Source organism: Maylandia zebra, linkage group LG10 (genome assembly GCF_041146795.1).
Source record: "Maylandia zebra isolate NMK-2024a linkage group LG10, Mzebra_GT3a, whole genome shotgun sequence".
NCBI lineage: Eukaryota > Metazoa > Chordata > Actinopteri > Cichliformes > Cichlidae > Maylandia > Maylandia zebra.
Genome location: NC_135176.1, coordinates 21,448,910 through 21,471,215, shown reverse-complemented (window position 1 = coordinate 21,471,215; position 22,306 = coordinate 21,448,910). Strand labels below are relative to the sequence as shown.

The following is a 22,306-nucleotide window of genomic DNA, read 5'->3' as shown; positions in this document are numbered from 1 at the left end:
TATAAGGGGGGGGTTGAATTTGCCCAAGAACAAATTCAAACATATCGAAAGTACTAGCAAGTAAGGCAGAATGATCTTGCACCGAATGCAAGAAACAAGAGCATTCTGTCAGTCTGTTTCAGCCAGGACAGAAAAACGCATGTTTCACTTCGCATCTGAATGAGTGCATACCTCCAGATATAGTTGCCACAGCATTTTGCTTTCTCTTACAAGAGATGACACAAGATTAAATGAAAGTTAAGACCAAAAGTTCTTTAAATTAATTCAGAACCAGAATCAAAGTGTACCTTTGCGGTCCTCATCAGCATGCGGTGTACAAATGCAAAAGCATTCAAGTCAAGTAAACCTGTACTTGTTCGTTCTTGTCATACAACTACTCTACAATTGGATGGGGATAAAGAAAAGTAAGACATTTTATCAAGATCTGTCACATAACATTACATGAAACAAACATGTAGCTTTGAGTCTACATAACTGAGAGGATAACTGCCATTCTAGATTATTCAAACTCCAGCTTTGGTAGAATGAGGTCCTTTAATGTTAACAGCTATGGGCTAAGCAGGCAACCTGCACCAGTCCAGCTGCTGGGTAACTGAAATATGCAGGATTTTCCAAACCCAAGCAGTCCATACTGGGATACTTTTCTCAAAATGCCTGCGACAAATCTCAGAGTTGATGCACTGCTGTTATGTTATGATGGAATAACCTGAATCACTGTGCCTGAGAAACCAAGGCCACTATTCTAAATTTAGAGCTGATGACTGATCTATAGAGAAGAGTGATGACCGCAGTAATATATGATTCTTCCTGCTACAGTGGCCTAGCACCACTTCAAAGCAGCAAGGAATTTATTTACTTTCACTCAAACCATTGGCAGAACAGCCTCTACTTTGCCAGTAAAAACAGAAAATGTAACTTTTATAATAAATAAAAAGGAATTGAATAATGGAAACATATTAGCAATGAAATTAGGCTAGTGTTGGAGCCCAATTCAGTAGGTATCTGACCCAAAAATCTAATTTTTAGTTGTGTCCTATTTAGGAAATATAGTATAACTTTCTCATACAAGCCCACAGTCTTCTCAGTTTAACACAGAGAGTGAAGGTAACTGATCCACACCTTACTGTTGCAGTAAATGTCAAGTAGGTGATTTATTGCTGGCGATCTATTAACCTGCTCAGTATGTCTGAAAGTGTGAGAAATGGATAAAGTAGTCTTTGCTACTTCATTCCCTCCTGCAGAGAATCAAACTCTTGTTTTCAAGGGTGCCTTGGCGTGCAGTGACCACCGTTTTCCTTTACCTTTGAAATTACTGCCACAGTACTGAAGGCGCGTAATCTGCTTAATGATTTCTACTGTCGACTGAGTGCAGTGGAGGATTTGAAATCAAACGTCGGGGCCGAGCAGGGACAGAAAATGAAGGCAACGGCATAGAAAGAAACTTAAAGTGTAAAAGGAAACCTTTATAAAAGAAGACAGTCAAAGTAGGCGACATCAAAGAAGAGAGAGAGAGAGTCAGACGGAAAGGAACAAGGGTATGATGTGTGGGCTAGAGCTGGTTACACAGCCTTAATGTTTGTTAATTACTCTGTTTTTAAAAAGCACAGTACAAAAAAGCTTGATCTGTCTTGAGGGTATATGGAGGTTGTGGCAAGTAGACTCTTGTGCAGCAGACTTGCTCTTATATAGCGCTTTTCTACTCCTGAGCACTCAAACCACTTTATAAAACATGCTTCATTCACCCATATTTCCACAAGCACTTCTATGCTTCTGTCTAACATTCACACAAGGTCACACGCATGCAGACAGACACATTCACATCTCATTGGCATGCACTGGAGCATGCCAGGGATTGAACCACCAACCTCCCAATAAGTGGATAACCTGTTCTACCACCTGAACTACTGCCACCCAACAGAGGTATGCATCATGCAAAAAATATAGAAATAAAAAAAACTTAGAACAGAGGTGAAATGTTTTGAATTCAATCTTTGGATTCAGCGGTCATTTTGAATTTTGAATTGCAACTTAAGTGTACAGTGTTTAACACATTTATTATACCACCACCCAAGGTTCATGACACAGGAACCCTAAAACCTCAACAGTATTGGTAATTACCAGTTATCATTTTTTATGCTTCTTTAATGGTTAATCCACCAATATGCTAAAATTGTTTAACCAAAATGATATTTGTAAGAAAAAAATATAATGTTGTTATCAATTAATTTGATTGAAAGCAGGGGAAAAAAAAGGTAAGGCACATTATTATTATTATCATTATTATTATTATCAATAATATTTTGAGTAGAGACATCAAATTACAGTTATTATATTTATTTACTATAATAACATTATTACTATGTTTAGTGTTTTCTTGTTTTTATGACAGGTGGTCTAATAAATGCGTTAAGCACTGTATGTACAGTGGGGCAAAAAAGTATTTAGTCAGCCACCGATTGTGCAAGTTCCCCCACCTAAAATGATGACAGAGGTCAGTAATTTGCACCAGAGGTACACTTCAACTGTGAGAGACAGAATGTGAAAAAAAAAATCCATGAATTCACATGGTAGGATTTGTAAAGAATTTATTCGTAAATCAGGGTGGAAAATAAGTATTTGGTCAATAACAAAAATACAACTCAATACTTTGTAACATAACCTTTGTTGGCAATAACAGAGGTCAAACGTTTACTATAGGTCTTTACCAGGTTTGCACACACAGTAGCTGGTGTTTTGGCCCATTCCTCCATGCAGATCTTCTCGAGAGCAGTGATGTTTTGGGGCTGTCGCCGAGCAACACGGACTTTCAACTCCTGCCACAGATTTTCTATGGGGTTGAGGTCTGGAGACTGGCTAGGCCACTCCAGGACTTTCAAATGCTTCTTACGGAGCCACTCCTTTGTTGCCCGGGCGGTGTGTTTTGGATCATTGTCATGTTGGAAGACCCAGCCTCGTTTCATCTTCAAAGTTCTCACTGATGGAAGGAGGTTTTGGCTCAAAATCTCACGATACATGGCCCCATTCATTCTGTCCTTAACACGGATCAGTCGTCCTGTCGCCTTGGCAGAAAAACAGCCCCATAGCATGATGTTTCCACCCCCATGCTTCACAGTAGGTATGGTGTTCTTGGGATGCAACTCAGTATTCTTCTTCCTCCAAACACGACGAGTTGAGTTTATACCAAAAAGTTCTACTTTGGTTTCATCTGACCACATGATATTCTCCCAATCCTCTGCTGTATCATCCATGTGCTCTCTGGCAAACTTCAGACGGGCCTGGACATGCACTGGCTTCAGCAGCGGAACACGTCTGGCACTGCGGGATTTGATTCCCTGCCGTTGTAGTGTGTTACTGATGGTGACCTTTGTTACTTTGGTCCCAGCTCTCTGCAGGTCATTCACCAGGTCCCCCCGTGTGGTTCTGGGATCTTTGCTCACCGTTCTCATGATCATTTTGACCCCACGGGATGAGATCTTGCGTGGAGCCCCAGATCGAGGGAGATTATCAGTGGTCTTGTATGTCTTCCATTTTCTGATGATTGCTCCCACAGTTGATTTTTTTCACACCAAGCTGCTTGCCTATTGTAGATTCACTCTTCCCAGTCTGGTGCAGGTCTACAATACTTTTCCTGGTGTCCTTCGAAAGCTCTTTGGTCTTGGCCATGGCGGAGTTTGGAGTCTGACTGTTTGAGGCTGTGGACAGGTGTCTTTTATACAGATGATGAGTTCACACAGGTGCCATTCATACAGGTAACGAGTGGGGGACAGAAAAGCTTCTTACAGAAGACGTTACAGGTCTGTGAGAGCCAGAGATTTTCCTTGTTTGAGGTGACCAAATACTTATTTTCCACCCTGATTTACAAATAAATTCTTTACAAATCCTACCATGTGAATTCATGGATTTTTTTTTCACATTCTGTCTCTCACAGTTGAAGTGTACCTCTGGTGCAAATTACTGACCTCTGTCATCATTTTAAGTGGGGGAACTTGCACAATCGGTGGCTGACTAAATACTTTTTTGCCCCACTGTATATGTGCAGACACATACAGGGAATTTGGTTCCGGTAGATGGTGGCTCTCAAGCACAGCAATGTAAATCTCACACACACACACACACACACACACACACACACACACACACACACACACACACACACACACACACACACACACACACACACACACACACACACACACACACACACACAAGTGTCTATATATACACATTACACATACATACATAAAGCTATGTAAACCAACTATAAATAACGAATCTAACCTTATATACATAAAATACAGAAATGAATGAGGTGGACCAAATACTTATTTTCCACCCTAATTTACGAATAAATTCTTTACAAATCCTACCATGTGAATTCATGGATTTTTTTTTCACATTCTATCGCTCACAGTTGAAGTGTACCTCTGGTGCAAATTACTGACCTCTGTCATCATTTTAAGTGGGGGAACTTGCACAATCGGTGGCTGACTAAATACTTTTTTGCCCCACTGTAAAATGTTGAAAGAGCCACTTAAGGTCTAGTAAGACTACAAATGACAACATGACACATGACTGACAAATAAGACTACAAAGCACTGTTACTTAGGCCACAATCACTAAAATGTCCAGAGGGTAAGTTGAAGTTCTAGGGGGTGATCTAATATTGTAATTTACAATAAAAATGCCAGCAAACAGAGTCTTCCATTAGCTCTGCCAATTGTGGTTTTCACAACAACCTAAAATACTGAAAACCCTCCAGTGTGCTATAAAAAGCGACTTGTGTTGGGGCTTTCCCTTTTAACTGACAATCTATGCCAACTTTGATTCCGTTTAGATAAGTTCTGCTCTGATACACAAAAGTACCAGCATTATTAAGCTCTTCACTCAGTTAAGAGCCTGCAGGAGTTTAAGCTTTGGCGCACAGCTTTGACATCCATCATTCACCCCGAGGTTTGCTCTCGTCCTGATAACATCAGCCTCTGGCATTCCAACTGTATTAACCCTCCTAACAACTACTATCACAGGCACAACAGGTGCAAAATAAAACGTCCTTTTTCACATCACTAAATTTGGCACAACTTTCAGTGAACTACAAGCAGCAAACCTGAAAGAGAAAATTCCTGCAAATGCATATGCAGTAAGACCAGAGACACACACAAAAAAACAGAAGAAGCACTTCACTACAGCTCATTAGTAAATACCAAAACTGCTAAACTGCTCTTAGAAGTGTTCAGTCTTACTGGTGGCACATTGAGATTAAGGCACAGCAATGCTTTCAGCTAACTGTAAACTCAGATTGCCAACATGCAATAAAGGCCTCAGTCTCACATGCCCGGCAATTGGTCAGTGATGCCCTGTCAACACCCCAGCAGAGCAAATTGCAAGAAGGTTTTTTCGTACAGCATTGTGCACCTCTTTGCAAACAAATTCACACCAGCTGTGCGAAACTTCCAGCCACCATTCTTCAACCAGTATACACTCTTTTTCCTTAGCAACTGGTGACTGCCAGATGGTCTAGGCCTGTGTAACTGAGGCGAGTTAACATGCTAACTTCCATAAACCAAAACACTGGTGAATGCAAAATGCACTGATGGTGAATTAATGCCTGTGCGATTTCCCCCCCCCCCCTCAAAATAACCCCTGCCATGGGCAGGTTAGTGATTTGACAACAACCTAAAAAAAGCATAAGCTTTAAAAATCTTATGTGCTGTTGACTCATGTCAATAGAGACACAATAAACGGCATGGCTGGCATGCTTCTTCCAGCACACAGGTCTATTTCTAACATTGCTTTGGCAACACAAAACTGGCACAATGTAACATCATCACAACAAGCTAAAGCACCTTTAAAAATAGTAGACTGGCCTTACCAGTAGCTGTGCGGAAAATACATAACCTCCAGACACACGGGGGCTTCTATTTTAAATGATGAAATAAGAGTGTCTGAGAGGTAGGTCAATATCCTCAGACAAATGCATGACATATTAGCAAATAATTCAGAACAACTGATACTGGACCAGTGCATTAATAATGGTATTGGAATAGGAAGAGATATATTGTGTTGCTGTACTGATATTTTGCCCCATCTTTACTCAGTTATTCCATAAATGTACTCTACTGTTATGGTTGTTATTATGTGAATTTATAATTTCTTTTTAAAGTGCTTTAGTTCAATTCAAACTGAGCAGATTTGATTGTTAGAAAATGTTTGAAACAGATAGATCTACCATTGTGTCCCCCCCCCAAATGTGTCCTGCACATACACCAGCCAGTGATAAACGCACTCACCAACCAGTCGTTCAATCAGCTGCTTGTTTAGTCAGGATGATAAACAGAGTCTACGCCTGTTCGATACGACCAGCGCTGATACCAACACATGCCGGATCAGCATAACTCCATCCATTCAGTACAGTTTTACTATCACAAGCTGCAGTTTCATCCACACTTGCTGCTGACTTATCAGACAACCTGTGGTCAGAATCGAACTAACTTCAAAACATGCTTATTTAGTGGTTGCAAAAGAAATTAGGACTCTTGCAAAATGCTTTTAGTTTGCTCAGAAACAATGCAAATAAACACACCGATTATGAGCATGCAATCAGTTCTTAATATTGGTGTGTCATCTCAACCTAAAGCTGAATTTAAGAATGTAGCAGCATTTCTACAATCGCATGATCACAAGTTAGTAGGGCTGCACAATTAATCGTTAGAAAATCGCGATCTCGATTCATACTTATGTGCGATCTCATTTCCAAATGACAACGATTTAAAAAAAAAAAAAAAAAAAAAAAAAAAGACGACGACGATTGTACCGCATTTTGATCCGGGACGTAATCTGCATGAAAACAAGCGCTCACTCTTCCTGCTCAACAAATGACAAGGACGGAGCCTTATACCACATGATACAGAAGCTGTGCCATGTGATGCTAAAATTAGCAGGGAAAAAACAACGGAGAGCACGTCAAGGATGACGACAAAGTGACAGGAGAAAATCCGTCCCGGTCAACCACCCAAACATCAATAACGGGAACCTTATACAGCGCTTCCCTATACCCGTCGAACTCCCGCAGGCACAAAGAAATTACGGAGGCTATCACTTATCACTTGACCAAAGATATGGCTCCCATCAACACTGTGCAAAACGAGGGATTTAGGAAAATGATCAACACCCTAGACAAACGCTACACAGTGCCGTCCCGCAACTATTTTTCTATTGTTGCACTACCTGCTCTATACACGCAGTGTCGAGCAACGGTGGAGATGGAATTTCAAGCAGTACAACATTTTGCGGCAACCACAAAACGTGAGACATTTGTTGTTTTTATGTTTATTTATTGTTTTTATGTTCAGTTTCAACTGTTACAAAGTTGATGTGCAGTTAATAAGTGCAATAAATATTTATATTGGAAAAGAAAATCGTGAGAGAATCGTGATCTCAATTCTAAGCCAAAAAATCGTGATTCTCATTTTATGCAAAATCATGCAGCCCTACAAGTTAGTCACCAGGAGTAACTTGTTAATTTCCTTAATAGTGTTTTAAGCGGGGCCATTGTCAAGTTTTCTCTCAAAGCTGGAATGAAATGCGAGACTACACAAGTGCAAGTCTGAACAAAGGCTTCAGGGAGAGAATGTTTGCCTCCACATGTACAGTAACCTTGGTTAGGTAAATAATTGACGGGCCTATGGGACAAGGTCCTTGGCAGCCTCATACATTACACTTTGTATGCATGTGGCAAAGAGAGCTGAGAATACTAAGTCCAAAGATGTAAATATACTTTTTAGGAAATAGATTGCGTGCATCACTACATGTAAACGTTAAGAAAAATGTTTATTGGTAGGTCTAAGATAATAAAATACAATAAAATGCATTTTACTGTAATGCTTGAAAGGTATTCGAAGAGTGCATATACCATAAAATATTAAAGTGTTGTAATTTTAATGAATTTGTTTCTGATCTGCCTCCAAACTTCGCTTTTGAGTGACCTAATGAGGTCATTTACGATATATGCGCTACTAAAACAACTGGTTCAGCAACAACAATAAAAAAACGAGTGGGGTCAAATATATGTTCAACATCACAGGCTTTAATTTTATTGTAATTGCATACTTCTGATCAGAAGATTATAACGCTTTGCTGTGAACCACGGCTAACAGACTTAAATTCAAATTTAGATATCAAATTGGCAGATAAACAGCTGGCAGTTTTCAGAGGCAGGTGCAAATTGTTTTCAGTCTAAACCACCAGAGTATGGCATAAAAATATGGAGGAACTGTGATGCTGAAAATTCATTTTGCATAGAAATCATGATTAAACTATGTTACAATCTTTTAGAATATCTGGCATAGATAAAAGAAACGGCATAAGCATGATAAGCTCAAACAGCTTGAGGGTTATTAGGATTTTCCTCTGCCCTTTCCCCCACCTCTCCCTTAAGTTTGGGGGAATTTGTTTTAGCAGTTTTTGCATAAGTAGATAAGATTGGATAAGATAACATTTGATAAACTTACATCAGTTAAAATTTAGTTAATGACAAAGTTAGTTTATGACAAATACCGTACTACAATATTTTATTGTACGGTAAAAAAAGTAAATAAAAAAACAAACAAAAAAACAGCTCAACTCATAAATCAATGTTTCTATGCTGCTAATTATTATATAAATAAATAGAATTAAATATATCTGAGATGTTAAAAACTGAATGTAGGTAAATATAAAAATCCCAAAGTTAAAATGGTGTTCAAAGTTTTTTCCCACCTTGGAATAAAAGAACAGCAGCCCTGCTGAAGAGTAATCTAGTTTCTCATATCTAAATAGTGTATACAGTTACAAACAAAGGAGTCTTAATTTATTTATACAGCATTCTCGAAAAGTGATCCTCAAAGAGACACAAAAGAAGGAGCAAGAGATCCAGTTCAACCCTGTTGAATGACGTATAATTCAGTTTAAATCTTATCAAAATTGAAGCCTATTCCTAGTGAAATATAAATGTGCTGAAATACAGATTTTAAATTACCCTTAAATTTTTACGATGCAAGATAAGAAGGATCAATAAAGCACAAGTCAGTTACATTAACAGGAATTATGAATCTTGTCTAGACAGAAAAACGCTGACCAAGCTGAACCCAAACTTCAAGCGTGCTCCACCTTTTGCTTCTGCTGTAAAAAATTAACAGAAATTTGGCAGTCGAACCGTGCTGCACCTAGGCGAGTTTTAATCCGGGCAGTAACACTGAAAAAACAACTGTGTCGACACAGGAGACATTTGTATTCCCTCTAGAGTTTAACCGCCTCTCGTTGAGTCAGGAAGACTGGATTAAAGGTTATCGCAGACTAGATGACCCACATTTAGGCAGACAGGCAGCACAAAAGCAACACAGCTACAAAAATATCTCACAAACAAACAAATCCAATAACTCTCACTCTCAGAACCGAAGGAGCACACCATGGCACAGTGCCCACACTGCTCTGAGGATTTTTTTTTTTTTTTTTTTTTTTTTTTTTTTTATTCGGCGACGAGCAGGAAATTCCTCCAACTCGACTCATCAATAAGAAAACAAGTTATGACACGTCATTTACTATTTACAATGCCTACAAAGTCCAATTATAATTTTTATGCTGAACTTTCTACTGGTCTCCAAAATTCCCCAATTTTCCTGTGTTTGTTTTGCAATTTGAAGGCGACAGAGTTATGTAAAGAGAAAAATGCACAAAGACTGTAGAGAGAGGTAACAGATGCAGTAGATAGGGATGATGTCATAATGTTTAACACTTGTTTAATAATTGTCAACGTTCAGCTTCAGTCAAAAATACAACTTTTTTTTTTTAATGCCTGTGACATTTGTGTTGGCAAACCATTATCAAATGCTGAGATTTTTTAGGAATGCAAAACAAAGTGAACTCCCCTTTAACGGGAAACATAGCTAGCATAACGCAACTGAGGAAAGTATGCAGTTAATGTGTTACTAATCTGATTTTGAGAAATGGATGAGGAAATGCATCAGGATTTCTGTGATTCAGGCTCTGAACAACAGGTTAAATCCTATGTTGCAGTACAAAGTTTGGTAAAGTCAATTGACAGCTGAGAAGTTAGGATATGCGTAAGGAGCACAAAAATTTATATAAAACGATTTAATGCAGCATTTCAAATCACCCTGAAAGATTCAGCATTATATCAGACAGCCACCACCCAGCACTCCCACTGTCATTATCATTAAGACTGTTGGCTTCTTTCTCTAACCTGTCACCCAAATGTATACTTGCATGCTAGGGGATGTTTTTAGTGTGCGGGTGACGGGGGTGCTAAATGAAGTGGTGGGACTTTGCTCACCACCTCCACAAACCAATTTCCTGTGGAAAACCTTGTGATTCTATTTGCAGCATGTAGACATTTCCAGTGCATATAGCTTTTGCCATTTGGTCTGTCTCATACGGTTACCAGAACCTGGTGCTTTCGCATGTATTATGATTTTAAAACGTTCGCGAAAGCATCGCCAAGAAGGACATAAAGTGTCACAAACAAGCCCCATTACCATCTCCCTCCAGTTTTTCCAGGTTCAGCTACTGTAGTTTGCATTGGTAGGTTAGTCATCAAAAGAAGGGAGAGGTTAGACATGTGACAGAGACAGCTATGCACTCTCAGGAATTTTGAATCGCGGTGATGATAGTCATTACATTACTAAGAATAGGTTATTGAGAATACGACAAGAATCTTTTCGGAGTACAGGTATTCTATACCAAAAAATGTTCCCCTGCCCAGCTAGCTTTGTTCACAATGCACAATCATCTCACAATGAGTAACGAGGCATTTCTGAGTCTTTGTCTGATCAATTAAGTATGTTGGTGGGTGTTGTGCATACAAAGCTTCTCAGATTAAAAGTAAATCTAAGAAGTCAGTGAGTGTCCAATCATCCAAAAATTCTATTATAAATTGGAAAGCCCACAAACATTTTCCAAATAAATCTGGCTGAAACAAAAGCCTTTTCAACAACGGTTCTTGTGAAAAAGAAAATGTAAAAATACAGGAAGAGAAGGAAGCAATACTCAAAGGAAAAATCTGAATTTCCCAGCGCAGACTAGTCATTTCAGAGACAGAAAGTGAAACAAAACTTTGACATTGTATGAGAGTTCCCATATACAGTGATTAATACATGTTAAGATCTATGTAGGCATTTAAAGATGACAACAGCAGCAAGCTGGCAGCCACCAAAATAGTCTTCAAAAAGGAAACAGCTTGGCTGGAATAGGACTACACCTCAGTTTAGCTCTTTGCACCACTCTGACCCTGTGCTTCAAAGACTCACAATAGGAACTAGAAAAAACAAAACCAAAGAAAGTGTCAGATAGCAAGACAAACAGAAAGAGGAGAATTGTAAAACATTAACGTGAATTAATATAACGTATCACAGAACATTTCAACACACTTCATATTACTCAGCCTGGATATCTGGATCCCACATGAACTGTCTGGCTAATACTAAGTACCTAAAATCAATCAGCCAGTAAGTTGCAGAGAAATGCAATGTTTTATACAGCTCATCAAACAGCTATTTGTACAGATATTAAGTAACCTGAACAAACAAAGCTGACTGAGGGTGGCATTATCTCGGAGATTAGAAATACAGGAACTGACACAACAGATGTGAAGTTGACCTAGTATTTGCCATAGTTTAGCGACCTTTTGTTGGTAGTTCCCGTTTTAAAAATTATAGAGGTTTTCGGTTTGACTCGAGTTTCCCAGCCTGCCGTTTATATAACAAGAATGTCTTCGGTCTGTGGGAGGAATCCCACACAGACATAGGGAGAACATGCAACCTCGACACAGAAAAGCCTCAGATGAACCTTCTTGCAGTGAGGTAAATAGTGCTAAGCAAGGCAATACAAAGAAATCCTGTTATTTTGCAATGTATAGTTCTATTTAAGATAATATACTGTACGAGAAACTGATCACGCTCAGCGCAATTACTGTTATTCTGTAAATAAGCAAGGGTGAATCTTGGCATACAGTTCCTTATGTTTGCAAATGCTAATAAATAAGTGATCAATGTCATTCAGTTTCAAGTTACCCCTTTTCTGGGCCTAAGTCTGATAATTACAGTAATGATGATGATAATTATTATTATCTTTAGACACAAGCCACTACAGATAACTGAGCTAATACATCTTATTATTCTCCTTGTTACATATATAAACAATGCATGGACGAATTTACAGAAATAGTTTTTAAAAAAAAGTATCAGACTAATAGTATGATTTAAAACATTTTTTGCTTTCAGGTGTTCGGGTGACATCTGTGTATTCAAGTTCACTAATTACGGTTTAAAAAAAAATCAGTAATAACTGTATTTGAACACGGTTAAGTATAATTTAGTGTTTTCCCCTGCTGCTATAGCTTACAATACTCTTCATGCTGAAGGTCATTAACACTGACCTATGAATCATAGAAAATGCGTCTAACTCAAGACAACTTAGCACAGAACCAATTTTAAAATTTATCTTTAGGCACTTTGTCTGAAGCCGTTTGTTGCAAAGACACTTCATTTGGTCACATTTATTCAGCTGAAACCATAAAAAATGCCAACGATAACACAGTTTGGCAGACATAAAATAGAATTTTTGCACCAATAATGTTATTTTCAAAGGACTATTAGCCAAAAACTTGACTTGGTGTGCAGTGAACCCTTAAACCTAACGGTCAAGTAGAAGAGAAAAGAAGAAGTGGCAGGCCTGTAAAAACCATGTACAGCATATAAACAGCATCTGAAAGTTGGAAAAATATCCAACAAAGACCTGACACAGGACCACAGTGATGTAGTTGGCCCTTCAGTTAACTAGTTTTCACTGAAGCCTCATCAGAAATAGTCTCAAAGGAAGATGTTAAGAAGCCATTTTTAAGGAAAGGAAACTTGGAGAAAAGGCTAAGCTAAGCCAAATCACACAGGAACTGGATTCAAATTCAATGGCAACAGATCTTACGGAGTAATTAATCAAAATGCGAATGTTTTGGTTCAAATCGTGAATATCTACAGAGAAGGTCAGGAGCGAGCTACAACAGTGAGTGTCTACAGCCATCTGTAAAACACGGTGGAGGCTCTGTCGTGATTGGGGTTGCATTTCAGCCAGGAGTGTTGAAATGCAAAATTGATGAAACTATGAATGCAGAAGATAACATCAGATTTTGATACACCATGCAATACCATCTGACTCTAAAAGCTCTTTTTCTCAGCATGACACTGAAAAACCCCAACAAAAACCCACAGTGGATCACTATCAGTTGTGAACAGAGTTTCCCAAAAGGTGGACCTCAGTATTTTTGAAGCAGTATGGAGTCATATTGGCTGAGAACGCTTTGGCATAACACTCTGTATTTCCATGTATGTTTCCCACTGTCCTTGCACAATATAAAGAAATAAGGAATGGTTCAAGACTTTTGCACAGCACGGTATATTATATACTATACAGTATATTGCTGTGCCTAACAACCTTTATAGCAGATATCACTTATTTTGGACCCTGTAACACATATGTTTTGCATTAGCAACAGTGGTTTTGACAGTTTATGAGAAATCTAACATGCATGCTCCAGAACTGTGTGTGCAAGGCATGGTTGCAAAACATGCTGTCAAACATGTGGTCTCTCTAATCTCTTGTCTTAAAGTTTATATTATATAATGCGCTGCAATGATTCCAGAATATATTTTCTAAAAAAATGTAAATAACAGTCTGTGACATATGCTGACTTTTTTTTTCTTTTTTTAAACAGAGTTTGAAAACCACTTAACAATAACACAAAGCATCTGCAGTCCTCAGTAACAGTAACAACTACTTTATGATGCAAATCGCAACACACCCAACTGTCGAACAAAAGCATAATTTTCCTGTTAAAAAAAAAAAAAAAAAAAAAAGCGAAAAACACGCAAAAAAAAAAAAAAAAATGTCTCAGCTTTACCACAATCTGCACTTCTAAAATGAATGTGGTCGTGTGTCTGTGTGTCTGTGTTTACGTGACAACTGTGTGTGTGTGTACAGCATTTGCATGCCTCTGTTAAATAAAGAGCTTTGAGGGGGTTAGCGAGGGTAAGTAGGTGAAGAGAAAAAAAGTGACTGAGTGACATGGTAAGGAGAGCGAGACAGCAGCACACCATAGCAGATATGTACACGTGGCCTCCCAGCTTCCCTGTGTACACTACACACATTCACACAAATACACAAACACACACACACACACACACAGCTTGCTATCCTCAGCCGTGCTCTTACACACACTGACGCAGGCAACGGAGCAACAGAGAAGAGTTGATATCAGCTTTTTAACCCTTTTTTACTTTGCATGTCTCACAACATTTTAAACTTAGCACCACACAAATAAGAAGACTGGGAGGTATAACAGGTTAAAACAAGTTAAAACAAATGTCTCCTAATAAGAGGGTGTGTCATGCTATTTCTATAATTGATATGAATCTTGTAAGTGCCTCCTTTTACCCTGGGCATGCAGCAACAAACATTTGTCTATTTGATTATCAGTTATGTAACACAAATCCTGTGCCAAGAAATGTGGTTGGGCCAAACTGCATTCAAACGGTGTCGAAAATTCCCATAGAACAGCTAGATGGCTTAAATGATATGAAGGTTGTAGTTGATATGATATATATGTGATATATGATATAGCCACCAGTCACTGTTTTCATCCCTCCGTTAAGATATGGCATGTATCACACACATAGCTGTGAAATAATACAGTATAATGTGATCTAATGCAAAAGCACTGTAACGTACAGCAACACTATACATTTCTATACAGTTCTGCTTCAGAGACGCATCGATCGACTGGCCAGGGACCCGGAATGGACAAATTTCAGCACTTTCACCCTGTTAATCACGCATATGTCTGATTACCAGCCAGTGTGTTTCATGCATGCACAGCACATGCACAGCAGAACAGGCAAATAGTTGTTCTCACACTCACAGTCTCACAGACTGAGCCGAGTTCTTAACTGTAAGTGAGGAAGACAAAGTAAACCACAGGGGAACCACCATGAAAACATTCGTAACAACAAACCTATGAGACTCTTATATCACCTAGACCCAGCTAAACATGCCCAATTTGAAGAAGCTAACAAATGGAAAGTGGCTAAGGCTAGCCAGAGCTTAGAGCCAAGCTTACTGGAAAATGAAGTACCTGAAAATTTTGTAGTGTAAATCTTCTGCACTCGGTTTTGTTTAATAAGGTTAAATATATAAAAGATTTTGGTGAATTAGCTGTACCTCCTTCCAGTAGCAGAGCACTTTCTTTCCAGTTGTTTAAGTGAGAGGTCGTCCTGTGACTTGCTGCAGTTTGGTGCAGATTGTAAAGTTTAGTAATTTATTATTAAAATAAAATTCAGCACTGTTTAAAAGTTCATTTTTGCTTGATTATCTTATCCAGTGCATCTTTATTCAATTCTAAAGTATTAAACAACTCAGTCAGAATGACCAGTTCCTTTTTTCTTATGCTGTTCTTTGTTGTGTTGCATAACTGTTAATTTTTTTTTTATAGTTGATCCCTGCCACTTTTATAATTCGCAGTGTATAATTCCTTAAAGAAAGTCTGTAGCTAAAACAGAGACCCTAAAAAGAAATTTGTATAATATAGCTAAATAAAATCATTAACAATTTTTCAAAATTCAGTATTTTAACTTCTGACTGTGAAAATCTAATGCTTTACTTTATTTCATGTAAAAGCTGATTCATTTTGTTTTCGGGTTGTTGCTCATATTAAAAAAAAATAAATAAATAAATCAATTTAACACAAAATGAAACATTTTTTTTAAATATTTAATGATTTCATATACTGAATTATTATTAGCCGTGTATGATTTAAAAGTTTTATTTTGAAATAATCATCCATCTATGTGAAATCGCATTCAAAATAATCAGCTTAGTGTCAATTAAAGTGTCACTACTAAAAAATCTAACCTTTCACACTTGGTTCATTGGTAAATCTGAAGTGTTGATTTAAATAATTTATACATCATGGGAACAGCTTAACTGCTAAATAAGGATATATAAATCGTATAGTCCAGTTATACTTGCATGATCAGTGGACTGTTAGGTGAGTTTGTTTTTGCATTAAGTTGTTTGTACTGTAAGAGATTTTGCATTGCAGTGTTCAGGTCCCGAAGAGCATCACAGTACGTTATCACACTTCATGCTGGTGCAACAGGGATCAACACAGCAGGAAGTCGGTTACAAAAGTCCTGTGTCCGTGTTTAGCAATAAAGTTCACTACAGTTTATTATACAGGAGAAAGACAGTGGCTTGGGAAGACTGAGACTTGCACTATTTACCAGAACAAAGAGATATGATCAACAGAAAATCAGACTGACGGAAAAGAGCTAGCGATAGCTGAAACTCGTTCATATACAACTTGTTTACAGCTGTCCTGAGCTAAATCCCTTAACAGGTCTTTAAGAAGGCCAGTACGGGCTCACATTATTACTAGACATTAATCAAACACCATCTTTGTACTTTCACATATAACCATGTAGACTCATAAAACTAAAAATTCAACCTCTATCAATGTCACGCTCTTAGTTGGTTCAGTTATCAGATAGTCTTTCCAAGCTGAAGCGAGGTGTGTCCACCAGACACTTTTCATGCTCACCAAGCTGCACGTACACATCTTTCTCACAGCGCTCATTTCCATCAAATTAAACAGGAGCACACTGCATTTTTAGAGATGCAAATACCACGTTTTCTAATAAATTGTGGTGGGATGACATGTTTAGATTATTTTGCGATTGCTCTCTAACAAGCAAAACAAAAACAAAAACAAAACAATAGAGGAAAAATACCAAATGAATAGTTCTTGGATACCGTATATGAGAACAGTTAAGCAATATAGCTTAGTCAGATATTGGAATCCAGAATCCACAATACTGTGACACTGGAAAACATAAGATCTCATCTGGATGGCTATTCTCACACACCTTCTCATATCAAGTCTTCAGTTAGACCGCTTACTTTCCCTACTGTCACCTTGCGCCTCGTCAAAAACAGCAAAATATTTCTCTTATATCAGTCTCCTATTCTTGCATACATATTATATGTAGTGTTTACTCTTAATTTACACTTGATTCAGATTTACAATGTGCTGCAAAGTGGCTGTATTAAGAGTATGCTCTGCAGTGTCTGCAGATGTGATGAGCACCAGACGCCCTGCATCCAAATGCTGTTAAGAATGTCACAGGGAAGCATACAACAGCTCCTGAGCATCTTTTCTGACTTATTCAAGTGCTTTTGTGTTAAAAAATCATCACACTAGAGGACATTGTGTTACATGTTATGAAAAAACTGACTGAGATGTCAAGTTGCCAGACTGAACTTAGCATTTCAGGAGCTAAGTGAGCAGCACAAACATTTTTGTAGCGCAGTGGAAAAGGAAACGCTGCAATCATTGTGCTTATATACTACTAAAGTTAATTGACCATCTAGTGGACTAAAAAGCAGTAATTAGTCTTCAAAGTTTGTATTTAGAGAATTCACACCTAAGACTGCAGCAAATAACGCATTATCAACTTCCCTTCTCCTTACAATTAAACTTCTTTTTTCAAAGCACAGCCATACTCTCCTGAGTCAATACAAAGCCAATCATATGATGACTGAGAATAACGACAAACGTTGCAATGAAGTCAAAAGCAAACATAGTGGGATAAAGTTCAACCTACCTGGAGAAGCCAACAGAAAAAGGTGCCAAGGACGCGACAGGAGAGGGCCCATCATCGCTGCTCTGAATCCCAGATGTCTCTCCATACCTTTTCCCCCGGGCCCAGCCATCCCCCATCAGAGGCATGTTTGAGTACATGTCAAAAGGCTTCTGGTCTTGTATGTCCATTGTTGAGCTCAGGTTGGCTGTGTAGTGGTAGCCGGGCACTGCGCCGACACTCACAGGTGAGGACATGGGGCGTGGTCCTCCTCCGTGGAGAGAGCTGATGCCGCTCTGGAGACACTGAGGCTGGCAGAAACCATTATCCTGCTTCTCCTGTTTTATCACACCAGGGGTACAGATTTGGATGAAAGACTCATCAGGATCCTTCTCTTCCTTGATGATGATAGTGGAGAGAAGGGCCTGAGGCTGGTGATGCTGGGGCTGATGTTGCTGGTGATGTATTAGTTGGTGGTGCTGCTGCTGTTGTTGATGGGGGTGTAGGGCATGGTGTTGCTGCTTTGTGCCATTAACACTGGTACAGTTTTCTCCGTTACCCATGAGAGGCTTTATTTCCTTTGGCAAGCCACCGACAGGACAGCCACCACCGGTGCTCTCTTGTAGAATGTTATCCAAGTGTGCCACTTCTGAATCCAACTCAAAAGCACTGATTTCTGGCAGTGAGCTGGGAAGGTCCAGATCTTGCCAAATCTCTGTATCCTCAATCAGGCGGCCACTGTTGCCATCCAAATCGCATGGACCAGTGCCTGTGTGCCCACTATAAGTTCCCAAGTCTTTGTCCAGAGAAAGAATGCTTTCCGTCTTTATGGGGTGGGAAAAAAGGTCAGGCAGAGGAAGGTTGCCTAGGACGGAAGTGTCTGAGGTGTTAATGACAGATGTGGGTGTATCGGAAATACACTGGTTAAACAATGGCAAGCTGTCCCCCATGCCGAATATACCAATATCCTGTTGCTGCTGCGGTTGTTGTTGTTTCTGCATTCGAATCATTTTACCCTCCTTCATGTCTGTCCCCTCACCCAGAACATGATGCTGATGAGACTCAAACAAGCCTCCAAGCTCCCCCTGGCCATTGGTTCCACCCTGTCTATTGGGGGCCACTGTGGCAGGGGGCAGAGACCCAGGCAGATGCATTGCAGTCTGGAACAGTGAACCAGGTGTGTCACCAGTACCTTCTATCTCCGCAAATGTCAGGCCGTCGTCTCGATTACCATTGCGCTTCAGTCCACCCTGATCCATTTCTTTGTCCTGTGGGTAACAGTGAGGACAGCCAGGGTGAATCAAAAACACAACACACACACACACACACACACACACACACACACACACACACACACACAAGGACACACATGCACACTAAAGAGACAAAATTTGCCTTGAATGAGATGACCCATACAGTAGATAATGAAGAAGCGAAACAAACAGCAAATCTTACTGAAATACTGATCACTGATGCTGACAGGTGTTTGAAAACATCTGCATTACAAAGTGGCGCTCTTTAAAAGCAGTGTTCCGCTGCTGTGCTTCTGCCTACGCTCTTCTGCTTCTACTTATTTATTTTTCATCTTTATATAAATGACAGCAGCTGAATGACCCCCTCCCCCAACACCCACACTCCAACAATGTGGCAGACACACAAATGGGAGAACACTTAAAACCGACTTGCAAAATCAGACCAGGGCTATTAGGCTTGCGTGAAATAAATGACTAAAATATGAGTGCTATTTCTAGGAACTGTGTCTTTTCCTCCGTGAACAGGGAAAAGAAGTTTAAGACATGCCCGGACAACTTGCGTTACTGGTATCCGCACCGTCAGATCCCCATTGAGCGTTTGTAACAACATGCATCCGTTGGACTCGGGAGACACTAAACCACGTTAGGCATCTGGCGCGAACGACTGCCTCTGCCCACTTGCAAGAAGGAGCGAGTAAATAATACATTCAAAGTCCAATTTAGAAGTTTTAAACCGATTAAAGCAAGGGTCGGTCTGGAGTGTTTCGCAGCGGTGTCCCTGAATAAACTATATATTAAAAATAAAGAGGGAACACAAATAGGCCAGCATATTAGCTCGTAAACTTCGTCGACCATTTGATACGCTGTAAATGTCAAAACCTTAAAATAACGCACTGCCGAATCGTGCGTGACGACCGGATAATTTCCGGTGATGTTTTGATCAATGCAAGTCGCCGGGGTCTTTTCTGCTAGATCTTTTCCAGCTCTTGAGCCGCAGCGGTGACATTCTTCCTCCGGAATACTTTATATAACATTCATAAACACTTTAAAGCGTCTAAAATAGCTATAGCACTGCAGTATTGTGCTTGAAGTCCAATGATTTATGAAGGGGTTTTTGTGGCTGCGCAGGATTTCCGTGCACACATGATTATTTTTTTCCTTTGTTTTATTGAGCATCTTACAGAAAATGCAAAAAATGATTTATGTTTTGGCCGTAAGGTTCAACAACTTTTCCACACCCACAACGCATTATTGCCAGCTGTCACGCACAGCTTCAAAACTGAAGCTAATGAGATCATGCATTTCTTTCCAACTTCACTTTGACCAATAAATACCAGTTGGATGCTAAAGTTATATATATATATATATATATATATATATATATATATATATATGAAAAAAAAGAACTTTGGGATTTCCTGACTTTCTACATGGTACTCCCACCAAGCATGACAACACCATTAGTGCAACCTGTTGGTTATATGGGAAACTGCACAGGTCACACGCTTGCTAGCCGCAAAGCCTGATAAGCAGCTGGTAGGCTGAAGTTTGTGCAACGTTTTCCCATTTCTTAAACAAATTCTTCCGACCCAAAAGAGACGCTTTCCTCGAGCGCTCGTGGCGATCTGTCAAACAGAGCTGTCAGCGCGCACGACCCTCACCGTCGGCCTACTCCACGGAACAGCCCGTTTCACCCCTGCCAACATTTCTGCAGTGACCAAACGAGAAGACAAGTGTTTCCACTTGAAAAGATCTCATACCTGTAGTATGAGTACCTGACCTGTACTCCACCGGTTAGGTCATCTTTTAGTAGTCCAACTTGAAAAGAATGTAAGAAATGCCGCAACGTCCACAAGGTGAAGCGCTTGAATAAAACCCCTTCGTTGCAGTTTTGTTGTGTGGTGACGTATCAGCTGTATTTGTTGCTGCCTCTGTGCCCGTATGGCAAGAAAACATTCTCCGCAATATATCTAACTGTAAAATCAACAGCCCGACGCTGACCCAGCTCGGGCTGGCGAGATCCGCCGTGTGCGCCGTTTCACGGATCACTCGATAACTTTTTAATGCTCACCACCGGCAGGAGGGGGCGAAAAAAGTGATCGATCGCTCACTGAACTCGGGATAAATCCGCAGGAAATCGACATATCTGTGGCGCAATGTTCTGCTTATGCGCCATTAAAAGCGCCAGTATTCTAAAGTTATATAATAGAGCCGCGATCCCTAGCGCACTCAACTGCAAACTCAGGCACAGGGCAGGGCGATCGTTTAGTGAAATGGTGACAGCTAAAACAGAAGGCGATGCGCACTTCCTTTAGTTCTCAAAAATAAAAGCCTTCTTTGCTGCAATCGTCTTTACTAGCATTAAATGAAAATGTGTGCCGACTGCCGAGGTATTTACTAATCAACATAAATATCCGCTTTTTACAGATTGAAACGCACCAGCTTTTGTTCTTTTCATACTATTCTATTAAGGTTTATTCCACATCAAACCTTTTCGCTTTTAGTGTAAGGCAGGATGTCGTGTGTTCCCATATCCCCGTGTTTGTCTGTGCCACCTTGACGCAGTTGGTTTAACACTTGGTGAACGCCCCTTTACCCACTGAAAACTGCTGTCAAAACGTGTCTTCATCGGCCCCTTATATCCACCAGGCACAGGACTAAGCAGACAGTTCTTAGGCCATATGACCTATGTCCTGCTACAGCTCCTCAGACATAAAATCAAGGCTGCTAATAACAATTACTTGAGCTTGGGGTTCTATTTAGAGTTAAGGTGAAAATAATAAAGGAGAAAATCTCAGATCAAATCCTTTAAAAGCCTAGTTATTAAAAGACTCGCCTTTCATAGTTCATGTCAGAGATTGATTAAAATATCGCAAAATCTTTTCTGCTATGAAACGTCTTAAATTGCAAAAGTACCTTCAGCAGACTGCTGAGGGTTCTTAGACACGCATATAATGCGTGTCTAAGAACCTATGAAATTCTTGTAACAAATGAAGTGTAGACTTGCCTGAAGCAACTTAAAATCTACTGACAGGCAAAGACCAGTGAGCGGTGAGTCAAACCACACCCCCTTCATGCACGCGTGAGAGAAACCCTCCAAAAGTAAACTTCAGTAAGCACGGCCACGTTAGTGCTTTTATCAGGTTTTATCCCTAATTTATCCCTAATTTTGTATCACTGTCGTGTCGTGTTATTAGAGCTGAAACAGGCTCCCAGAGATAGCTGGATAAAACTCACACTATATTGCTTTATGTTTTTATTGAGCCTTTTTTTTTTTATAAATCTGGTTTCCTGTTATAAATGACTTCAAACACTTATGTTTTTTGGACGAATGCGTCTTGATAAAGCTGCAACACACAATCTAGCTGTTCTGCA

The 22,306-nt window shown here is 39.6% G+C and overlaps 1 protein-coding gene across 2 annotated transcripts in view; it reads right to left on the bottom strand.

The window, feature by feature from the left end:
- Positions 1–21,199, bottom strand: part of LOC101480287 (glucocorticoid receptor) — a 66,767-nt gene extending 45,568 nt beyond the window's left edge. For both annotated transcript variants that reach the window (XM_004550341.5, XM_004550342.5), the window contains exons 1-2: positions 20,692–21,199; positions 17,703–18,946 (exon numbers count right to left, since the gene is read on the bottom strand). In XM_004550341.5, coding sequence (XP_004550398.2) covers positions 17,703–18,937 — 1,235 coding nt within the window. In that variant the 5' untranslated portion in view covers positions 18,938–18,946; positions 20,692–21,199. The remainder of the gene's footprint in view (positions 1–17,702; positions 18,947–20,691) is intronic.
- Between the last annotated feature and the right edge of the window lie 1,107 nt (positions 21,200–22,306).